At 25.3% G+C, this 23011-nt stretch overlaps 2 protein-coding genes across 4 annotated transcripts in view; one reads left to right on the forward strand and one right to left on the reverse strand.

Moving 5' to 3' along the window:
* Positions 1-23011, reverse strand: part of LOC149058366 (uncharacterized) — a 476835-nt gene that overhangs the window by 146831 nt on the left and 306993 nt on the right. The window lies entirely within an intron of this gene.
* LOC107165554 (protein qui-1) overlaps positions 1-23011 on the forward strand; it is a 214897-nt gene that overhangs the window by 125308 nt on the left and 66578 nt on the right. Inside the window, exon 3 of the mRNA XM_089220722.1 lies at positions 7428-7507. Within this exon, the coding sequence (XP_089076848.1) occupies positions 7428-7507 (80 nt within the window). The remainder of the gene's footprint in view (positions 1-7427; positions 7508-23011) is intronic.

Genomic DNA, 23011 nt, shown 5'->3' on the forward strand with positions numbered 1-23011 from the left:
TTTAAATTTAATAAAAAACTTTTTGTTTTCGAATGGTATACCACGTTTTAATACAATTATTATGAAGTAAACTAATTATAGTTTTTGTATTCACATGCGTTGATATAGTGTCTACGTTACCAATATGTTCAGAATTATATAACTTCTGTAGTAAATTTTTGTTAAAGTTAATTAAAATATCGGAATATATTTATGGGTAAATTATAGATCGTTTGTATAGATCCACTATATTTCTTTAAACTTGACATTTATTTTTTATATCTGGTAAACTATATTTTATTCAATATTGGATATTGACGCAACGAGAGTATAGATATGCATTATGTGTTATAAATTATAATAATTTAAAATACGAAATCCGAATTTCATTTTTAGTCTATAATAATAATATATACCAAAAACCGATAGGTAGCAATTTTGAATGTATGAACAAAATATAATATAGAACGTCGAGTATCTAAAAACTTTAAAAAGAAAAATGTAAAAAGTTTTTAAATATATCAAAATAATGATAATGGATCATTTTAATAACAAATATTTTTATAATTTATACGCATGGTATATTACGGTTCAATAACTTAGAATAAAATATTTTAAATATATTATGTTATTTAGTTCATAAGCATTTTTCTTTCACATATAGCAAACATATTATTATTTTGTGCATATGATATTATAGCATTTATAATATAAGTTTCGATTACGGTAAATGTAACAGCGTATAATCGGAATTAATCAAAATAATGGATAGGATTCATTATTGTTCTTATATTAATTTAAGACTCGACTAAATGTTATCTGAATTGGTACGTAAACATTAAACATCTCGTCTAATTTAATCTGATTATGACGTACGGGGTTATTTTCAAAACGTTATTATATCTTCGAATTAAAAGTAATTAATGGGAAGCGGACGTCAAATGAATTATGGGTGGAAATGGTACATCGCTTAGAAATCATCTCGTTATTACAACCCAGCGTATCTTTTGCTGACACAAAACGACACTATCAACTTCGTTAATAATTCAAATGTTTAATTTTTAACTCAAATAGTGTTATGTCAAATATTGATCATCTCTAAGTTTGTGAGTTTTTGTCTAGTAAAAAATACATCTAGCGAAGTAAATAATAAATATCATGTGTAATAAAATGTTATCTTTTTTTGGCAATTTTTTATTCTTATATATTATTACAAGAGACGTTCACGGCTATAGTTGGAAAATTAAATTCAATCCTCATTGGCCTACATTTACCTAAATATTATGCTAACAAGATTTTGGCTAAAAAGAATTTAAAGTTCATAAAATATACTTTATATTCACTTATTCTTCACCTGGCATTTTTAAACTTAATAATACAAAACAATTTTTCTATAATTGAGAAATATATTTTAACATTGTTATAAAAATACCACTATTATAATGCAATTATGTGAATATAAAAATTAATAAAAACTTTAAAAGAAAAGAAAATTAACAAAAATATAATCATGTTATGCGCGTCAATTGAAACTAGCAGATAAATTAAATAAAGTTGTATCATATTAACAATCAAACCATTATTTATTATCAATAACGTTTGTCATAATTACTAAATCATTAAAAATGTATATCCTCTCAACCACGAACTAATACTGGAATATACAAAGCAATCCATTTAAGTTTCTACATTATATTTTCCTTAAAGTTTTGACTTTTGATTAATATGATGTTATTTCATAATAAATCTAAACTATTTTGGTGTTAATCATGATTCAATATTCTTCATTCATTGATTTGAATATCAAACATTGAGCCATATATTTTTTGAATGACATTTCTCTCGAACATGCTATCAAGTCTAATCGTCTTTGTTTTTCTCAAAAGGCCTCGCTCGGATCCATGCAACACTTTTTACCGTCGTGTTAATGTCATATAAGTACATCCTTCTTGTTAGTGTTATTTTAAAGGGGGCAAAGAGGTATTTGATTTAAAAACTTGTTTTAGTTCATAGTCGCTAGTGTATTTTCGTCGATACCTCTATTTTCACTTCAATAATTATTTTGAATCACAAATATTTTAAATGTGATAGCCTTCTCAACTTAGAATCTTCCAACCTAATATTTTTTTCTATTGCATGATTTCAATTTTTCACGTAATTATCATGTGTTTTGTTTTATAAACGTTAAGGTTCAGATCACATTCTCCGCTAATTTTGACAGTTTTTTCTTAATAATTTTGTCGTCTCAACAAAATTTCCTAAGATAGTAGCCATTACTACTGTCCACGAACGCAAGCATCCTATTGTCGAACGACCTAAAGCGACTTATGATTACTTCGGTCATGTAATTTCTTGTACTTCTTTCCCAGGTAGCAGGACAAACATTACTGAATACAACGTATCTTCTTGCCTATGTTTTGTTATTACCTTTACCGATTGTGATGTTGAAAGAAACAAGAAAAGGTACCTATAGACTTATCGCTTGGTATAGAAAAGAATTACAATTATCAAAATGGTTTATTCCCTGGATTTAAATTTTGTGAAAACTTTTTACGTACCTACTTGTATGGTAACCATTTAAAATCAAGCTTCTTATACAAGGCCAAATATTTAGACTTACGTGACGTAGTCTTTTAAGTAAATAATATACAAATCGTTATAGAACCTATCTTAATTTTTTTTTATAAAAGAGATTGTTTGCTAATAATATATTATTAGGTTATCAAATAGTAATAGTGCTAGACAACGTGGTCTACTACGATGTTAAATTCAGACATTTTGTTATTGTTATAGCGATGATCATTACAATATATAATTAATCCTCTCTCGTTTTTCGGTGCCGTATTGCCTGTGCATTCAATACATCGTTCAATTTTCAAAATGCCAATCTGGGAATATGTGTCGTAATATTGTTGTATATTATCGGTGTATACCAACAACACTATATATAATTGTGTTATTTATTACCACACAGCAACGTAGGGTCACGAACTGGCATGTCAACGAACATATATTGTATACTCCAGGGCTTAAGATATACCTATTACCTAGTTGTATGTACCTTAAGCCATTGTATACACAATAGTAGCATTTCTAACATTATTATTGTCTTATTGTTATTAATTATTATTATTATAATAATTATTACTAATATTATTTCGAAGTGCATAATACTATTTCAATAGAAATGCCTTGGTAGTTGGGACACTGGTAGGTGACACATTTCCAGTTGAAAATTGTATCTGTTAATTGTTACGAATTCTTCTTAAAATTGTCATTAAAATTATAACAACAATTATAATAGCGAAAGATATTTTAGCAAATGAAAATCATTGATTAATATTTAATTAGTAGATATAAAATAATTCAATAGTAAAATATGTGGAAATTATCAACAAAAAAATATAACTCTTAAAATTTAAAGTAGATATAGTCACAACAAAAATTACCAATTTGATTTTAAATTAATTTTTTCATACCGCAGGTTTTACTATAAGTTTTACAATTATTACAATTTAAAATTTAACCTATTTATGAATTTATTCATAACATTATTTGGTAGGTGGGTATGACTTTTAAGTTATAAGTTAATAATATATTATCATTCATCATAATAATTAATAATATTTTAATATGCATAAAGTTTTTGAGAAAAAAAGTTCCACAAGCACATCGTACTACTAACAAAGAAATAGATAAAAATTTTATTAGGAATAAAAACTAGCATACCATCTTTGCTCATATCTTTTTTAGTTCTTATTCTATGATTGAAACCCATCAAACCGATCTAGATCCAAATATCTGCAATTTCATGGATGAACCACCCTCTTAAAGTTAGCAGCACAACTATGACAGACACACTCATGAAACACATCCAACAAACTTATTGAACATTGTTGGATCAATTCCAGAATTTGTTGGACATTATTTTCGCCAGTAGAGCTTTAGACACTTTTGTGCTGCCAAATATACTACAACACCACAACTTTATGTCAGCAAAGTTTCACCTCTATAAAAAAGGTCAAGCGTGAATTTTTGAACACTGATGGACCAATCTGACAATTTGTTGGATATTATTTTCACTGGGAGAGCTTTTTCAACCTTGCAGACAAGCACAACTTAGAAAACAGCTCTCCCCGAGAAAATAATGCCCAACAATGTCCAAAAATTCACGTTTGACCTTTTTTATAGAGGTGAAACTTTGCTGACATAAAGTTGTGCTGTTGTAGTATATTTGGCAGCACAAAAGTGTCGAAAGCTCTACCGGCAAAAATAATGTCCAACAAATTATGAGATTGATCCAACAATGTCCAACAAGTTTGTCGGATGTGTTTCATGAGTGCCTATCATAGTTGTGCTGTTAACATTAAGAGGGCTAATTTAAAACCTATACATTTAACATTAATAGCTTTATACAGCAGAAGGATTTCACCGACTTGTATTATTATATTATTATTATTTACTATTTTTTTTTACTATAAACTGCATAGAGCAAAGATTCAATTTCATTAAAATTAATTTTAAGTTTATTTAAAAATCAACAAGTTTATAAAATGTGAAAAAAACTTAATTTTTAATTTTTGTAATACCCCTATACATTTAAACAACGAGATCGTTCAAACACTAATACAATTTGTCACGTTAAACGGGTGTAATACTATATTTCAGTAAAGTACTTTAATATAGGTGCATAACAACATTTCAACCTTAAAATGATAATCAAATGTTATTTTAAAATAATTAAAAATAATATTTGTTAAGTTTATTAGAAAATGTATAATATATACTATAAGAAAATTACAAATTTCAAACCGTGGTAAAGTGAAATTATTCTCTCACTTACTTTATGGAATAAACATAAAAATGATGATTGTAGTTTCATATGCTTATGATTTTGATTAAAATTCACTTGAACTTTTCATTTCTTTGACTTTTGATTACTGTTAAACGAAATTTTATGAATCTGAGTTGTGTTTATAAGAAATTAATATACCGTATTATTTTGTTGCTTTATTAGTTTTTATTTAATGGAAGTTTGGTAAATATTATAATACCTACTTGGGGAGGTATGCCTAATTTTTTTCAGCAATACAACACAGAATTATAAACATTTTGGAGGCCTTAGAGTTAACAACGCAAACATTGAAACTTTAAAGTTGGGGTTATACAATGAACACCACTATTTTCTAATATGAAAAGCGTTGGTTACAAATTACAATAGCTACGAAAAATCGATAATTGGTCCTCGTACGAAATATGATGACTCGACCATGTTTATACAAGACGTGGAAACTATGCATACTATGTGGTATCCTAAAGTGACGATTTTTGGTGAAATTGTCATAGGAAGCGATTATCCTTAAATTCATTAATTTCGTAATATTCTATGATGGTGGTTTAACACGGGACATCCAGATTTTGTTTTCATCAAGTTCAGGAACTGTGTATTGTGTACCTAACTCATTCAGCACGATTATTCTATCATTTTCGTTGCATATTTTATTCAAAATCTTGATTTTCTAAACACTTAAAAATACTCGATGGCTATATTTAAAAATTTATAGATATAGGTAAATTCTGAATATTATAACATTTAACATATTATTAATAATTCATGATGATAGGTTAAGGAAATATGACGGATATGATAATTTGAAACTAATAGTAATCACTAATCACTAATCGATAACAAGTTATTAGCATTTAATTATTTATAAAAATTATCTGAATACTCATATGATAAGTGCCAGACTAAAATATATTCAATATTCACAAATACATTTCATAATTTATGTTTACATCAAAATTTAAAAATTTAATATACCTTCTCTAATTAACAATTTTTGTGGGAAAAATGTGGTTCTCGTATAACATAATAAAACTAAAACACAATCATTATATAAAAAGCGGGTACAGTATGTACAAGTGGGTTACTGTAATGGATGGAATTAAATTTTAACCCAATGATAGTATATCTTTGTAACGAAAAACGATTCTGAGCGGAAACTGATGTCAAAATTCAAACTTTGAATGCTTATAAAAAAATTTGTAACTATATATTTCTTTTATTTTTCAACTGCTATTGTAACAATATGTTAGGAGCCCTGTATTAAAATTTCAAGCTTCAACAAATAAATTTTTATCAATATTAATTTTAAAAAACTTATAATGATCGAAAATTGCATGGTAAATAGATATACTTATATAAACATTCGGTGAAAATTTCATGTATCTATGTTCATTTTTTTTAAAGTTACATCAAAAATCAAAATCGATTTTGTCAAAAACTGACTGTGCGTAAAAATTCCCGTTTTAATTTTTAGTTTGTTTATCCCGATTATTTAGAAAAATATTGAGAATTTTTTATTTTTGACCCCTCAAAGTACCAACTAGATTACTACTACTAGAGAACTACTTTCTGATCGAACGTGGTAGGTACTGAAGTCGAAAATCGAAGCACTTTTACTGCCCCAAAACGTGATGACAGACACAAAAAAAACACATACACACATCATGATAAAATCAATACATTCCTATCGCTCCACGCCGCTCAGAATCTAAATTAAGTGTTTAAAAATATAGTATTTATGTATCATACATTTTCCTTGAGTTCAAAATTATATCAAATGTACAGTTAAGGAATGAAAGATTAATGCCGTTGTTCGTATAATTTTATATATACATTACAAGTATCTGAATTTTAGAACAAATTTTTTATTTTAATATATAACCTGGGATAATGTTATAAGGTAAAAATCGATACTAAACATTTTTTTAATATAGATTTAATATAACTTAGATATCTACTAAGAAATTCATTATTTTATCAAAAAAGCAAAAGGGACTTCAGACTTCTTCGATAATTGGAAAATTAAAACGTAAAATATTTTTTCAATAAAAAAATTTAAAAAGGTAAAAAGAATTTGAATACAAATCTTTTTAAAAATTTTAACTGGAACACTAGTTTAACCTGAATAATGTACCTTTCTATTTTAGCAGTCTCCACAAGTAAATTAGTATGTTTTTAGAGGGAACTTTAAAGAGTATTTAAAATATATTAGAATCTTAAGTGATATTAGATAATTGCATTGATACAATTTATTAATGAATATTTATAGATAGCCATGTATAACAAATAGCCAATATTCAAAATGTTCTACTACGACTGTCGTACATACAATATTTTAAGATTGGATTAAAATCTACAGCAAATATATTAAACGTAGTTCTCGAACTATTATTAACACTACAAAGTTATGTCAATAAAACGATTATTTGTAAAATATATAACACTGAATTTGATTCAATTTTTTATATTATTGTTATAATATAACTAATATTAAATTTCCATTCTTTAAATTAATGTTATAAAATAACTATTTTCTATTTAGAAAACTTGTCAATTATATTTTATTTTTATTTTATTGAAATAATATTTATTTTTTTAGATTTTTTGGAAGAGAGAAGATGTATTCTGGAAAATGTGGGTCCAGATCTACAGAACCTGTACGACTCAACTGGCCTAGAGGTATGTGACATGAATTTCATTTTAGCATTTCAACAAATCTAAAAAATAAAAATACAATACAATTACAATTACAATTCGGTGAATCTTTATAATATTGTTATCTATTCGTAGGTTTTATTCATTCATTATAAACAAATATTCAAATTTTGTATTAATATACAATATGATTAGTAAATAATTGTTGTGTGATCACGAGTTATACTATTGAACTCTTACGTGTGTCTAACTTAAATTTAGTTCCAAGTGTCTACGGTAGAACCGCATACATTATCGTATAATATAACGAAAAAGTTATCCCATAAATTTTCATTCCTCCATTCTACTTTATACTCATTTCACAAACACCTGCAAGAATACGTGAAATATGATAGAACTATGTACAGTATAATAATATAATAGTGATTCAAGTTATATAATATATACAGAGAGATTAGGATCATAATTTTGGGGCTTCCAGTTAATTGATTAAATACCCCTTTATGTAGTTTTGATACAACATTATCAATTGATAATTTTAAAATAATTTCAGATTTTTCTTATCGAGCCAATTATAATCATGATATTTACATTTTATATCTCATTTTAGTCATTTTATAATAGTACTTATTTAATAGTTTTACAATAATATTAATACAAAAAATACTCTTCGAGATTTAAAATGCAATGTATTGATAAAATGTTTCAATTATGATATCTTACACAACTGTCTGATAAATAAAAATGTTCAAAATACATTTTAAATATCTCTATTTATAAAATATATTTTTTCGACTAATCGCGTTTAGATTTATTTATTTCAAATATCGTCTTTATTACGATCACGTAGTATTGTCAAAGTTTAAATATATTACAAATTAAATAAAATTAAGATGTTGTATTATTACGAATAAAATATAAAAACAACCAGCAAAATATGGATGTGATGAACCTACGGAGGTTTTGAAAACTATGAATCTTAGACCACACCGTATATTATTGTATTTATTTTGTACCATTCGATTAATTTGACACATTAAATTCTTAAAACATAATCCTATATAAATACAAACAATTTTTCCTTGTTTGTCTACTTTCTCTTATGCCTACTTAAAGAATGTTATCAATTAGACGGAAAGAGCCATTTCCTCCATTGCAATTGTTATTCTGGTCACGAATTTCTTTCTTTTCGTTATTTTCTGATTAATAGCTTCAATTGTGTTTCCATCTGAAATATAATTCATAAAACACAGACTGTCGGGTAGACTAATATATATGTATTTGTTTTTTTAATAACTAAGTTTAATTTTGTCTCCGAACAGAATTGAATTCACGCTGTGAGAAACATTTAATCTGTTGAACAAAACAAAAAATGCTATGTATAGTATAGAGGAAATATATGTACACAAAATATTTTAAAGTTTTTTAAGTTTCAATATAAATTATCAGAAAGATAAATCTTGTTCAATAATAATCTATTAGGTAGTTAATTTAAAGTTTTCCGAAAGAGTTTTTTTATAGACTTATAATAAGTATTTAAATTTTGAAATTTAGATTGATGACAAGTAAAAACAATAAAAATGACTATGCACTGTTAAAATGTTTTAAAGATGGAAAAAATAAATTAAAGATCTAATGATTTTGGTACTATATGAATATAATGTAATAGGTACAATATTACACGTTTGGTTAAATTATCTACGTTATTTGTACAAATATAACGTTTTTATCAATTATTATTGAATTTTAAGCAATGAAAATATTGCATCATTTTTGAAATGAAATAAAAAATAAATATTATTTTCATATTTTATAGAGTTAAAATATGTAGCTATTGAACATAGGTACCTACTTAATAATACATTTTATTATAGCATATTAAATATTTAAATGTCTTTTGATATTTTATTAAAATGTCTATCTTATGTAATAAACATAAAATATCACAAATTTACTATCAAAATGCACGATTCGGAAGTCTTTTTAAATATACATGAATATTTAATAATGTATCACTTGATGCCGCACTATATGATAACGTTCACAATAAATTCAATACTCGTTTACCTTATACAAATTATTAACTGCATTCAGCAAATAATTTAAACACATCTTTGTTAAATATTAGAAAATAGTTATGTATAAAAAAATGAATATTTTTCAGAAAATAAAAGAATTCATTATTTTCGTTTCTTTATAAATTGTATTTTATTGTAAGCTACGAAAAGTAATGTATGTTTATTTGATTTATATTTTCCTCCTACAAATTCATAAATAAATGCAATTAACTAATTTGAAATACAAAGAAAAAATAAAGTTATATGTTAAAATATTATTGTAAAGTATATTTTGACAATTAATGTAGCGAAGTGCTAATATTGTATTTACCGCTTCGCTACATGGTTTTCGATTCTTTAATACGTTGTTTATCGTCGTACACTGCAATAACATAATTTTTTTTTATTTTATAACTAATAAATTTACGTACGTTTTTTTTTTTTTTTTAATAATTCATTTTCTGGTTTCGTGAGCTTTTACGAGTCTCTTGGGTTCATCTTCATAGTATTTCTGCTGAAGAGTTCTATCTTGTGTGCACGTACCCGCCATTACAGACGCTCTAGATTTACATACTGTGACCAGAAAATTATTTCCATACATGTTAGTATTTCATTGTTGAAACTCGTTGTAGGAATATAAATAACTATGGCTTTAACGCATAAAACTACCTAGTTTACTATACGACTTATTTTGTTATGAATCGTTTGTAAAAAATGTTAAGATTTAAAAGGTATAAAAGCTAAACTATTTATATAAGTGATAATTTAATAATAGATAAGTAATATTTAAAACATGTTGTAATAAATAAAAAATATACAATCACTCTTGATCCTATATAAAATTGATAACGAATATAAAATTTACGAATTATGCGATTACATTGTTAAAATATTATAATATATAGGTACCTATGTATTTTTTAAATATATTAAATATAAAAAGTATAATATGTATGTAACATTGCATTTTGTGATGCCTAAATAATGTCTAATAAAATTAATAAAAATGTATTTAAAAATAATTTGTTCCGGGAATAATAATTTTTCTTGACCTAAAATAGTGAAATTTTTTTAAATTTATTTATTTTATTTTTTATCTTCTATTCTCTTTGAATACAATACCGATAGCAATTATTGGTAGTGTAACAACTTTTCAGTTATTTTTTCTAACATTTTAAATAATATAGATCCGCGCACAGGGGATATTACCTATACGTAATATCATCATTCATCATATATATTCTCTTACTCTCGATCGAAAGGATATCGATTGTAGGATATGCAAATTCAACAAAATTTAAGCATAAAGGAGTTAACGGTCGTGAATAATGGATAAGGATTTTCTTCAAAATCTATTTATTAATAATTAGGTGACCGTTGTTATACAACAGAAATTAGAGAACACGGCACAGCTTTTAACCATACAAACCCTTTACGTCTACCCTTACCCATTCATAATCAACTCTCCGTATAAGACTCAGTCATCCAATGGTAGACCCGGTTGAACCAATTTGCACTCACCTGTAATATGATTCCATCATTGATATATATGTTAACCTTATCAAACTTTCATGGGTCGTTCGATTATTTTGGTTCTTTAGAAATGTCAACCCTGTCTCAATTTTCTTAACCCACGACAATAATCAAAATTGTATTTAAGTGACATATTCTAAAATATTGAAATATTGGCATACATTTGTTAGCCCATTAAACAAATATTAGACATTCAACGACTGACCCCTTTTACACATGGTGTGTAATAGCATTTAATTACTTGAAAACGTCAAAACTAATTTTATCTTGCATTAACCACAGAAATTCAAAACAATTTCAATTTTCTGCCACTCTAACATTAACATTTAAAAGATAAAGAATTAAATAAAAATACAATAAAACTAAATGACCATCGGATTTAAAAATATACATTTATATTTATTTTCATTTATTTTCATTGCATATCATATTTAAAATAATTATTTTGAATTGCAGTTTCAATTTTTAAATGTCCATTAAAAATATAACAATCTTTAATTTTTTAATTAGAATTCTTGAATGTACAATTATAAAAATATAACAAACTGATTTATTTAGAAAAAAAAATATTATGTTTTTTTCTCTGATAAACTAAAAGCATCATCTGAAAAACAGAATTACATAAATAAAACGAATAGAAATATAATACTCCTTATTTGTTTAAGATGATATTATTTTAAATGACTTATATTTTACAAACAATTTATTATTATCTAAAAATTGAAATATCAAATAATAGTTTTTCAAATTGATAAATAGTGAATTAAAAATATCTTTCAATAATCATACAAAAAGCTTTAAAAATAGAATCTTCCAATTACATTATTATCACCATGCATAAATTGATATCATGTATAATAAGATCTAAACTCTTGAAATCATTAAATATATGTTTATAGTTATGATTTGATTGATGAGTTGTTTCCGACTGAAATTGATTTGGATTCCATGCTACGATAGCAATTTCAGTATCTCGAAATGATGACATAAGCAATATATATTATATGATTCAAATTTATCAAGATTGACTGGTGATAACATAAAATGTATTTCCACTGATATTTCTGAATCTCTTGACTGGGATGTGGCTGATAGCGAAATCATGTCTTCACGTTGTCCACCTGACAATTTTGCATCTCTTGCCCATTAATGATTTCCCTCTCTTCACATAATCTAAATTTAGGTTGCATTATCATATTATTGAGAATACATTATTATGCATTTTTTATGGTTTATGTAACGGAACACGATTAGTAGAGATTTAAGTTGACTTAAATATATATTTTGAGATTTTGAGTGGATACACTAGAGGTTATTGTTCGTATACCATATAAAACACTTGAAAGTTCAGACATTTTTTTCGTATCGAAAAGATTAAAATGCACAGTGAGACTAGCATTTGTCATGACAATTATAAATAAGTCATGGAGACAAAGCGTTGATAAAGTTGGATTATTTGTGAGATACGTGAAAAGAGTTGTATTATTTACATATCATAAATAATACATTGCATTTTCATGATGTTAAAGTCGTGGGGAATCAAAGTGAAAAGTTTCCAATTGAAAATATTGCGTTTTTGATGACGCCCAATTACAGTAACGTGCGAACTATATATTATTTAAAATTCTCATAAATGTTAATCGTTTACAATTTTTGTATTATTTGTTATTCTTATTTTTGTATAAGAGCTTATAAACTCTAATAAAAAAAATTGAAGGGTGGTTGGCGAGCGAATCGATTTTCGAGGCCGCTGATGGGGTTGGGAAATCTAGTGAACGGAGAAGCAAAGCCCATTATTAATATACACATCATCAACATTTTTCAAAAACTTACGGGGAATTAAAATTTCACCATTATTATGGCACATCAATATTTATACAAAATGTTATTTTTCAATTAAAAATAATGATAATATAATCATTTTACTAGGAATTCATTAAAAGTGACAATCTGTGTTACCTTCTTTCGTTTAAATTGAATAAACTAAATTTTTCTATAAATATTCTTGTTACAAATAATGATGTTTAATCGAATCAAAATTTAAAAAAATTTAAAATATAAGTTTATTATATTACGTATAGTAATATGCCATTAATATGAACCGCACAAAATTAATGCTCAATACTAATAGTTATATTTCAACACATCACAATCAAATTGTCGGATGAGTAGTTCATTAGTTATTGTCATGTTAATGTTTATTGAAAATCGATGTTCAGTCAAATAGGACAATACGTGACGGTGTTTTTAGGCGTGAGTGCGAGTGACGAGGAATAAAGAATTTTCACAGATTTTCACTAGAAAATAAAAGTTTCGTTAAATGAAATGGAAAACGTTAAAGCAATGGCGGCAGCAATGGTTGTGTTTGGTAACCGACAAAGTTCCCCGGCCGAACGATAACGGATGTGTAATTTGATAGAATAAAAAGCCGTAGAGCAGTTAGCGTTTAGCGAACGGAGCACACGAAAACATTTTCGGCCGAATTAATGTAATTTCCGAATCAAAAGCTATCCCGGGAATATTACGTTATAAATTATATTAGTTTGTGGCAATGATAATGGTGTATAGCAGGTGTCAATAAATGCGAGGGTTTGGCGAGGTATGAGCGTTTCGTTGGGATTAGTGTGGTAACCGAAATTACAGACAGTTTGAGTTCAATTCATCATGCTCGGATCGGTGCGGTTTCGTTGTGTAGTCATGGCACAACTTCCGTCAACGAATTTGCTGAATTAACAAGGAATACGTTTTGCAAATTCAAGAAACTTAATTAAAATATAAGCTTCATAGCACCGTACATATTTTTGTAAATATTATATAAGCATATGATAATAATAATATATTGAGCATAATGTTTTTATATTATTTTTGAAGTGGAGAGGATTATTATTATTTATAAATATTATATTGTAAATTATAAAATATGTTAAACAGTAAAATATTATAAACAAACGACTTGATGAGTATTATACTGTTTGTATAATATTATAATATTCACTGGATGTTCGTCATTACTTTATTTTAACAACCGTTGAAACTTATAAACACTTTTGATACTTACCTATATTTCTACCAACTAACTTAACCAATAAAAATTGATATACATTCGTTACTCTACATTTTATATCAAGTCAAAAATTAAAAATTCATAATATACTTGTTATGAATTTTAGTTTCCTAAATAATGTCTTTTAAACTCATTGTTATAACAGTCATGTATTGTAAAAGTGTTCCTTACGCAGGTTAGGTTAGAATTTAAAAAGTCATTAAAAAATTTTAAATTTTAAATTTCAAAATTTAAAATTAAAAAGTCACAAAAACAACTCTAAAATATAAAAATAACATATTGATAGGTTAGGCTAGGTGAAATAATAATGATATTTTCAAAACTATTATATTAGTTAGGTTTTATGAAAAATTTCTATTTAATTAAAAATGCTCCCTCTTTAAGTATAATAATATATTGTATTGTTATTATTATTATTATTATTATTATCGCGTTTTTCATGTATGTACACCCCGTTAAAATTAATGGATTTTTTTTATCTTGAATAAATTCGGCTTTGATAACTAGGTCATAAGCACTATATATATAACATTTATTAATGGATTTAATTCCTTATTGAAAAAAAAATATTGAGCAAAAATAAATTTCTATACTTACACAATCAACTATTCGTGGGTCACTAAATAACAATAAAAAAAAGAATTATCTATTCCTCAAAAAGTATTATTGAAACAGAAAAAGATAACATAAAATTATTATACTTGATGTATTTTGAGTAATAGATAGTTATTTTAATCCTATATTTAAAAAAATATATTACATACATGATTTTTATAATAATTGATTTTTCGAGACTTAATTTCTAGATACATAACTTTATATCACACGATTTTGAAACAATTCTTTATTATTATTCTAAAATTTTAAAAATAAAATCAGTTTAATTTATAATTATAATATTATTTCATGAAGTTCAGAAACATTTCTGGGATAAAAATAAATATTTCATACTTTGTATGAATCAATAGATACCCACTATTTTTTAAATGATTTAAAATATTTTTGAGCATTTTGACACACTGAATAAATATTTTAAACATTGTTTCTTATATTCCATAATTAATTTAGATAATTAATCTAATGATTTATAAGTACAATTTCTATTATATGCACAATAATTACTCTATCTTTTATTTTTCAAATAAATAACTAACTTTTCAAAAATATGGCGTGTAACCTATAATTATATTATTAATTAAACCATCATTCCAGTATTCTTCCGCCAATAAAAAATTGCATACCAATGATGTATTAATTGTTCAATTTTCCTCTCTGTAAATATATTAAAGGAATAGCACAGCTCTTATAGTCTTTGGAAGGCTGAATGTGTATTATACAAGATTCATGATACATATATTATCTTAAACCACGATATATCAATACATGTGTATAACCATACAATTATTGAAAAGTTACAGACTTATCAAATAAAAAATAATAATATTGGACTATATGCATATACATTTTAATTGTTTAAAATATAAAATTTTTTCAAAAAACTTAAAGTACCTACAAAATAAATAACTAGATCATAATAATTTTTCAATCAACATATTTTTACTAAAACATTTAGACTTAAAAATATATAAGTCATATATGGTCAACATAATAGCATATTAATGTACTTAATATTTATTCATACTACTCAATGGTTATTATTAATTACAATATGCCTTCTAAATGGACAATACCCGGAGTGAACCCACTTCAAATTGATTGACATCAAGAACTTTAAGCTGATGTTTTCATGTCACTACTGACGCACACTGAAATACGATAAAAAAGAGAATTATACTTTTATAGTTAGAAAAAATATATTATTATCCTATTAAATTATAATTTCGTTTTAATGAAATTTTAGAATCAAAAGATACGAGAACAAAATAAAATAATATGTAAAATATTATAATGCAAATTGAATAAGATTTATTTAACTACGACAATTTCAATTTTAAATCAATAATTGGCCCAAATAAATAGATAAGTACATAAGACAGAAATGAGTAGCATAAACACAATGCCTATTTTAAGCATTTATAAATAAAAACTTTATATAATCTTATAAAACATTAGTTTATAACTATAAACAAGTACTTAAAAAATAAACTTACATTATGTTATATTACACTCAATTAATTGGTTAAAATGAGGTTTTTGAAACACTCGAAACGCAAAAGGTTTCGCTATTATTTAATTACTCGACGTCGAGGTGTTTTACTGTTATAATAATTGATAAGTAGCGTTGAATAAAACTTGGGAAAAATATAAAAATTTAGAAAGAATGTTCATTAGTTCTCGAAAACATGGTATCTGAAGTGGTCACCGTTAAGCGGGTTAATTAGAAACAACCCTTGGTATTGGTTATACAACAGGGACGTGAAAATATGAAAATATGGTTTTTAGACGCATGCCATTTACCTATATGTTAACAAAAAAAATAAATATTTAAATGAAATACCTACATTTATATAGGTAGATAAAAGGTAATATTTATTTTATTTAGAATTAAAATATTACAATTTAATCTAACATAGAACATTAATAAAAAATGTTATAGGTACAATAAAATAATTAATAATTATTTCATTGCCTTTATAACGCAAACGATAATATTTTATCATTGATCACGAACGCTTCAAAACTTCTAATAATTTTATTCTTTATTAATATCAACTTTGTTTTAATATTTGTTTTCTTTATTTATCAACAAACCAAATCGATAATGGAAATTTTCATTTAAGTATCGTATTTGTACTAGTTATGGAATACTGAAAATTAATTTAAGAAGTAACTTTTGAATTTTGAAACCTATAAAATATTATGATAACTTAATAGTTGATAAGTTATCATATAATTGTTTCTCTATTAATGAAATGTATGTAAATTATATTTTATGCTATGTACATAATATTATATTTTAATGACAATTTCCTATATAAATTACTTACAATCACTTTAACTATATAAACCGGAAAACTCACTCTGATGCAATATCGGAGATTTCGAGTATAGTAGAGATCCGTTATTGAGTGGGTATGTCAATGAATTGGATGTACTCAATTCGATTTCAATATTAAATCATTCTAATATGTATGAAAAACGAATCTGAACAGATATATAATAACAGTTTTTAGCATTATTTTATAATGAATTCTTATTAGGCAGGTAACTCATATTATTAGTAATTTATTTATATTGTCACTTATCAGTAGTATACGATACCAAAAAAGATGTGTTGAAATAATTTTTAGAAAAACTTTCACATTTACTGCAATATAATTTAATATTATAAAACTAAATCACATATTTTTACCTATTTTATACATTTAAAACCAATATTTAAATATCACGTACCAATAACGGTTTGAAATTTTGAATGATTTAATTGTATAATTAGCTTGAAATTAGTATGAAAATTTTGATAAATATCGTTTTGGACAGAAAATAATACCATACTAGCAAGTATTGGCGAAAAATATATGTCCTTATAATTTATTTACAACATATAAGTATATAACCACTAAAATATTTAGAATAGAAATCATTATTTTTCGTTTACACATCCAATTTTGTCATAACTAGAATTCAAATTTCTAATGAAATTAGTATTTATTCATAAAATTTCAAGTTTAACTAGATTTGGCAAATACAAATCACATAGGTTTATTAAAATATAAAATCTTTTATTAAATGATAAAATGATGGATTTTTATTTTTATATTTTTAGTTTTTGTATTAAAAACCTTATAGAAAACCTATAAATTAATTTTCTTAGATTTTACAGCATTGATTATGTTGATTGAAAATTGTATAAATCTTAAATTATTTGTGTTATAATTCTATAGTTTTTGATATTTTAACAAAATATATTGAACTTCAAACGCGTATAAAAAATTTGCGACTACATATTTACGATATTTTTAAATCTCTTGACAATTACTAATATGAGAATTTTCATCAAAGCATACAAATAAAAGTACTGAATTAACATAAATTTTGTTTCAAATTTAATTTAGAAAATTATAATTTAAGTAAACATGGAATATTGAAGGTTTTATTCAAATTTTTTTTATAGTAATCCAAAATAAAGTAGAAGAAAGAAACCTTGTAACCTTGTAATAAATTGAAACCTCAGTTATTAAATTTAGAAATATATACATTTTCAGCTACAAAATAAATTTTTAACTTGCAAGATTTTTACGAATTTCATCAACATTTTTAAATCGAATAATCATATAATACATTTAAAATAAAATATACGAAACTGTGTTTTTGACATATGATCATTTTTTTTTCAAAGTAAAGAGAAGTTTTCTTTTGATCTTCCAATATATAAATGAAATTCAATTCATTACCAGAAACACTACCCTGAATATTATCAATATTTAAGAATTTTCTGTAAAATTACATATTATTACAAAATCAATTATGCACTATTTATCTGTAAACTAAAATTGTTCCCACAGTATTGTTTTTACGTAAAAACCAAACCAATGGGCCAAATAATTATATTATTATCTTACAATTATAATATTTTCAAATTAAATCTATCGTATTCAATACATGTTTAATTCAGCAACTCCTTATTTTATGAGTTTTCAGATTTACACAAACGTCTAAAAGTCTATACAATTTTTAAAGGTTAAAGTTGTTTTCCTCGGATGATATATGACCTATAAGTTCTGCCTGGTTCCAAAATAATACTAGTGAAGTCTGACAAACTCGTTATGGCCGTTAAGTGATGTCACGAGAATTTCCCCGGGGGTACGAGTGTGTCAGTATCTGGTAACCCCCTCATCACCTGCTGTGGACGAGTTTAGTTTTCAGAAATCGATTGGTGAACAACATTATTACTTCTGTTCTACTCCTGCACACCTGTCTGTGAGACTATGTATGAGGAATCCATTAGTCACGTGGAATTTGGCACCGAAATGTATTTCCCACTGCTGCAATGCCACCGCAAAACACGTGGTAAACGAATAAGGGTTTATAGTTTAGCACAGGTAGGTTGTGCAATGGAAATAGGAAATTCACTTCAATGCACAAGTTGTATTATTGTTGGCGTCTTGTTGAAATTCAGACTTAACTATAAACTTGCATATGCTAAATCCCCAAATCCTCAGAAAACCGTTTGGTTAGGACAGATCAAATTTTATCGTATTTGCCAAAACACGGTTTGTCATTTAATTTTTATGCACTTAATATTATTTATGATAAATTCGAGTTTAATAAAAACATTTTAAATTCACTTGATCATTTGAAAAAAATTGACAGTTCTTATTAACATATCTTTATGAACTCTTCATAATATATTAAATTTAAAAAAATAACGTGTTCAATTACTATAATGTTAGGCAAAATCAATAAGTAATCTAAACAAAATGAAAACAGATATTTATTAGATTTTGTGCTCGATTCGATTTCGTATATGAATGAATCTAGTAATGTTTCAATGTATAATAATATAATATAATACTTCAAAAAAATTGTTCTCCTGTATACCTATTAATACTATAAACATTACAATAAAAAATACAACTTTAATGGTATTCTTTGGTAGTTAATGCTGGTTCAAAATGCCAATTTTATTATTGTAAATTTTATGTAATATGTTATTTTTATTAGTATGTAATTTGTACCGGATACTGGATAAATATTTTATTTTATCATTATTTTTATTTCAGATATCATTATTATTTTATTTTTTTATATCGTATCGTTCAGGAAAATTGACGCATTTGATAAACCATGATTGTGCTTTTTCGTTGCGACAAAGCAATGGTTATCGAGTTACAATAGTCGTACGCTAACATGTCGAGATCACAAAATAGTATTCCGATACCCTCGGGGCTCGGACTACACGACCGAAAACTCAAAAACGTAATAACTTTTTATGATGAACTTCTTCAATATCAACACGATTTAGTCTTCAAATGACGTTGGAATTTTTATGTCTCAAAAAACATAATATTTAAGAAACATAACAGTTTCAATCACCTATGGGTTTGATAAGGTGTATACAAATAAAAATCATTGATCTTATAATTTATTATGAATGCCATGAATTCTTGTAAAAATATTTACATTTCGTTTATTCACGAACAGGTTAAAATGTATACAACCAGTTGTTTTATGTAACAAAAAAACAAAAATATTTACTTTAAATACTATTCCTTTTTAAAACTACAGTGAAAACTCTCTATAACGAATCTGAAGAGACCATGTAATTTCTTTCGTTATTGAGAGTTTTCGTAATGAAGAGTAATTAATAGGTTTTAAATCAAACCAACCATTATAAGTTAACTTAATGTTATTTACGTAATATAGAGTTTTTCGTTGTAACGAGTTTCGTTATAAAGTGTTTTCACTGTATTTGTTTCAAATAATTTATTCAAGAAATATAATTATAATTTTTTAAAAACTAATTATTAGAAGCAACCTATAAATAATAACTACAACAATAGTTTTATATAATCAAATATTTGAAAAAAAAAACTATGAGAGAACAAATTTTTGGTACAATAATCATTTAATCTTATCGGACAATTTAAAGTACTATAATAATCAAGAAAGTATTTAATAATATTTTAATGTTTTTCTGAATTCGAGAAATATAGCAGTTATTTAAAAATTTAAAAAGTTGTGCTTTTTACTTGTTTGTTCAATTTGATGATTTACTTAGTGTCAGATACAACCTTAGAACCTTAGAATAATATGCTTACATATTACATTAAAAAATTTATGATTACGTATTACGTTGACACATTTAGCCAGTTTTTGGCTATTCTATTTAAATACGGTTTGTTAACATAATAATATGTTTAAAATAAATGTCTATAGAATATATTTCACAACGCTTTTGTGTTTATTCCATGTGCGATTCAACTGAAATAATAATGAATAGTGTTTGTTTATCATTATATAATTAACAAGTAGGCAAGGAATTCGTAAGTCAGGTTTATGTACGATTCAAACTTGAACATCATAATTCATAATCAATCATAAAATTTAATGAAATTAAAATAATATATTGAACCAATGTCTAAAGGTATATCTTATAAATAACGCCACGTTTTAAATATTTATAATATTAAATTATTCATCAATTTTTATATTATGGGGTAGTACATTGTATGTAAAACTATTTTAATTCAAAACGTTCAAAACTTATTCAAATAAATCTTAGATGACACGAAGAACACCAAATGCTGAGTACAATTTAAACTTAAGATAACTTTAAGCCTCTCATTCAAAACTAAAACTTAAGCTATAGTATTAAACTTAAAATTTCTTCTACATGGTAGATTCATACTAAATCAACCATAGATGATAATTTTTAATGTTTGAAGATTATATGATATTTTATGAATACTCTTTAAGCGTGTTTAATTTCCGGGTTTCAATACATCGTGGGAGAAGATATTTTCTAAACCATTGTAATAAGATTTTCATATATATAACAATTGTATTTGATAATAACAAAGCAAAATAACGAGTCTTGCTATAGGAATATAATAATAAGATATCCGATTTGTCATTACCTAACCACGGAAATATGACATGTAAGGACCTGATAATTTACGGACGTAAACAAAGGGGAAATAAAAATCAATCAAACTAGTATAAAAATATTATTCTGTTTAAAATAATACAGAATGGGAATAATCGATAGCTAGCTTATCAATATAATTAATTATTTAGACACACTTATGGTGATGATGACCTAGTTAGAAAACTATCATACATAAAAGAACGATAGGTTCACTTGAGAAGTGATAGTTTATCCAGCTTGTGGAGCAAAGTTTTTATATCAAAATTCTTCACTAATAACCATCAATTAATCAATTTTTGATGAAAAAAAATGTTTAATATTGATAGCGTTTTAAACTGAAAATTTCTATGAAAAAATATAATTTTTATATTATAAATTCTAGCCCCCTTATAATTCAATGACGACATTAGATTTATGAATGGACATAGGAGAGAGTTGAGTACCTACCTTGAAGATTCGTCAATCTTCCAACAAACTTTTAAACAAATAAAATATCTTTAGCAGTTTAGAGTTTAAGGCGGGGACATTCAGAAAAACTTTATATCATAAAATATTTTAACGCTGTAAAGAACTGTAAAGAAGTTTATAAAAGTTTGTAGTTTTTAGGTATACAAAAAATAACATTTTCGAATCAGAAACTACGGAATTTAATAAACATTATTTTTAAAACAAACAAATATCAGCTGTCTTAAAATAATACAAAAAATCTTGTTTTTAATACTAATTAACAAAAAAAAAAAACAAGAAATTCAAATATCTACCCAAATATTATAAAATATGTAAATCTGTAATTTATTACATATCTAATATTATGTTATTGTTGTGTGGCTTGCACTGAATCTGAGACGCTACCATTCAGTACCTGATAGATTTTTAATATTTAAAATTCCAATTCCAATTTTATTATACACCATCACTCTGAACTAAATCAAAACGTTGATCTAAAATTATATTATTGTGTTTTTTTTTTTTTTTTATTGATCAAAATACATCGACAAGACGACAACTAGGCCATTAGAAAAAGAAATTTTTTTTTAGGTTACATTTTTTTAAAATTATTATTTAAATTTTCTACATTAAATTAAATTGTACAATTGTGTTTTTTTTTTAAGAATAAAATTAAGTTTTCTGTATCCTGTGGGTTTTGGTCCATAAGTGCTTGACAGATTTGTTCGAAGATGTGAATTGATTTCGATACTGGTTGTATTTTTGACATTCAGTGATGATGTGGTTGATGGTTAAAAGTACGCTGCATGACTCACATAGTGGAGGATCGCCTTTACTCATCAAGTAGCTGTGTGTTAAGTGTGTGTGACCAATTC

The sequence above is a fragment of the Diuraphis noxia genome, unplaced genomic scaffold (assembly GCF_037042655.1).
Source record: "Diuraphis noxia isolate RWA-SAM2 unplaced genomic scaffold, SU_Dnox_SAM2 contig0002, whole genome shotgun sequence".
NCBI lineage: Eukaryota > Metazoa > Arthropoda > Insecta > Hemiptera > Aphididae > Diuraphis > Diuraphis noxia.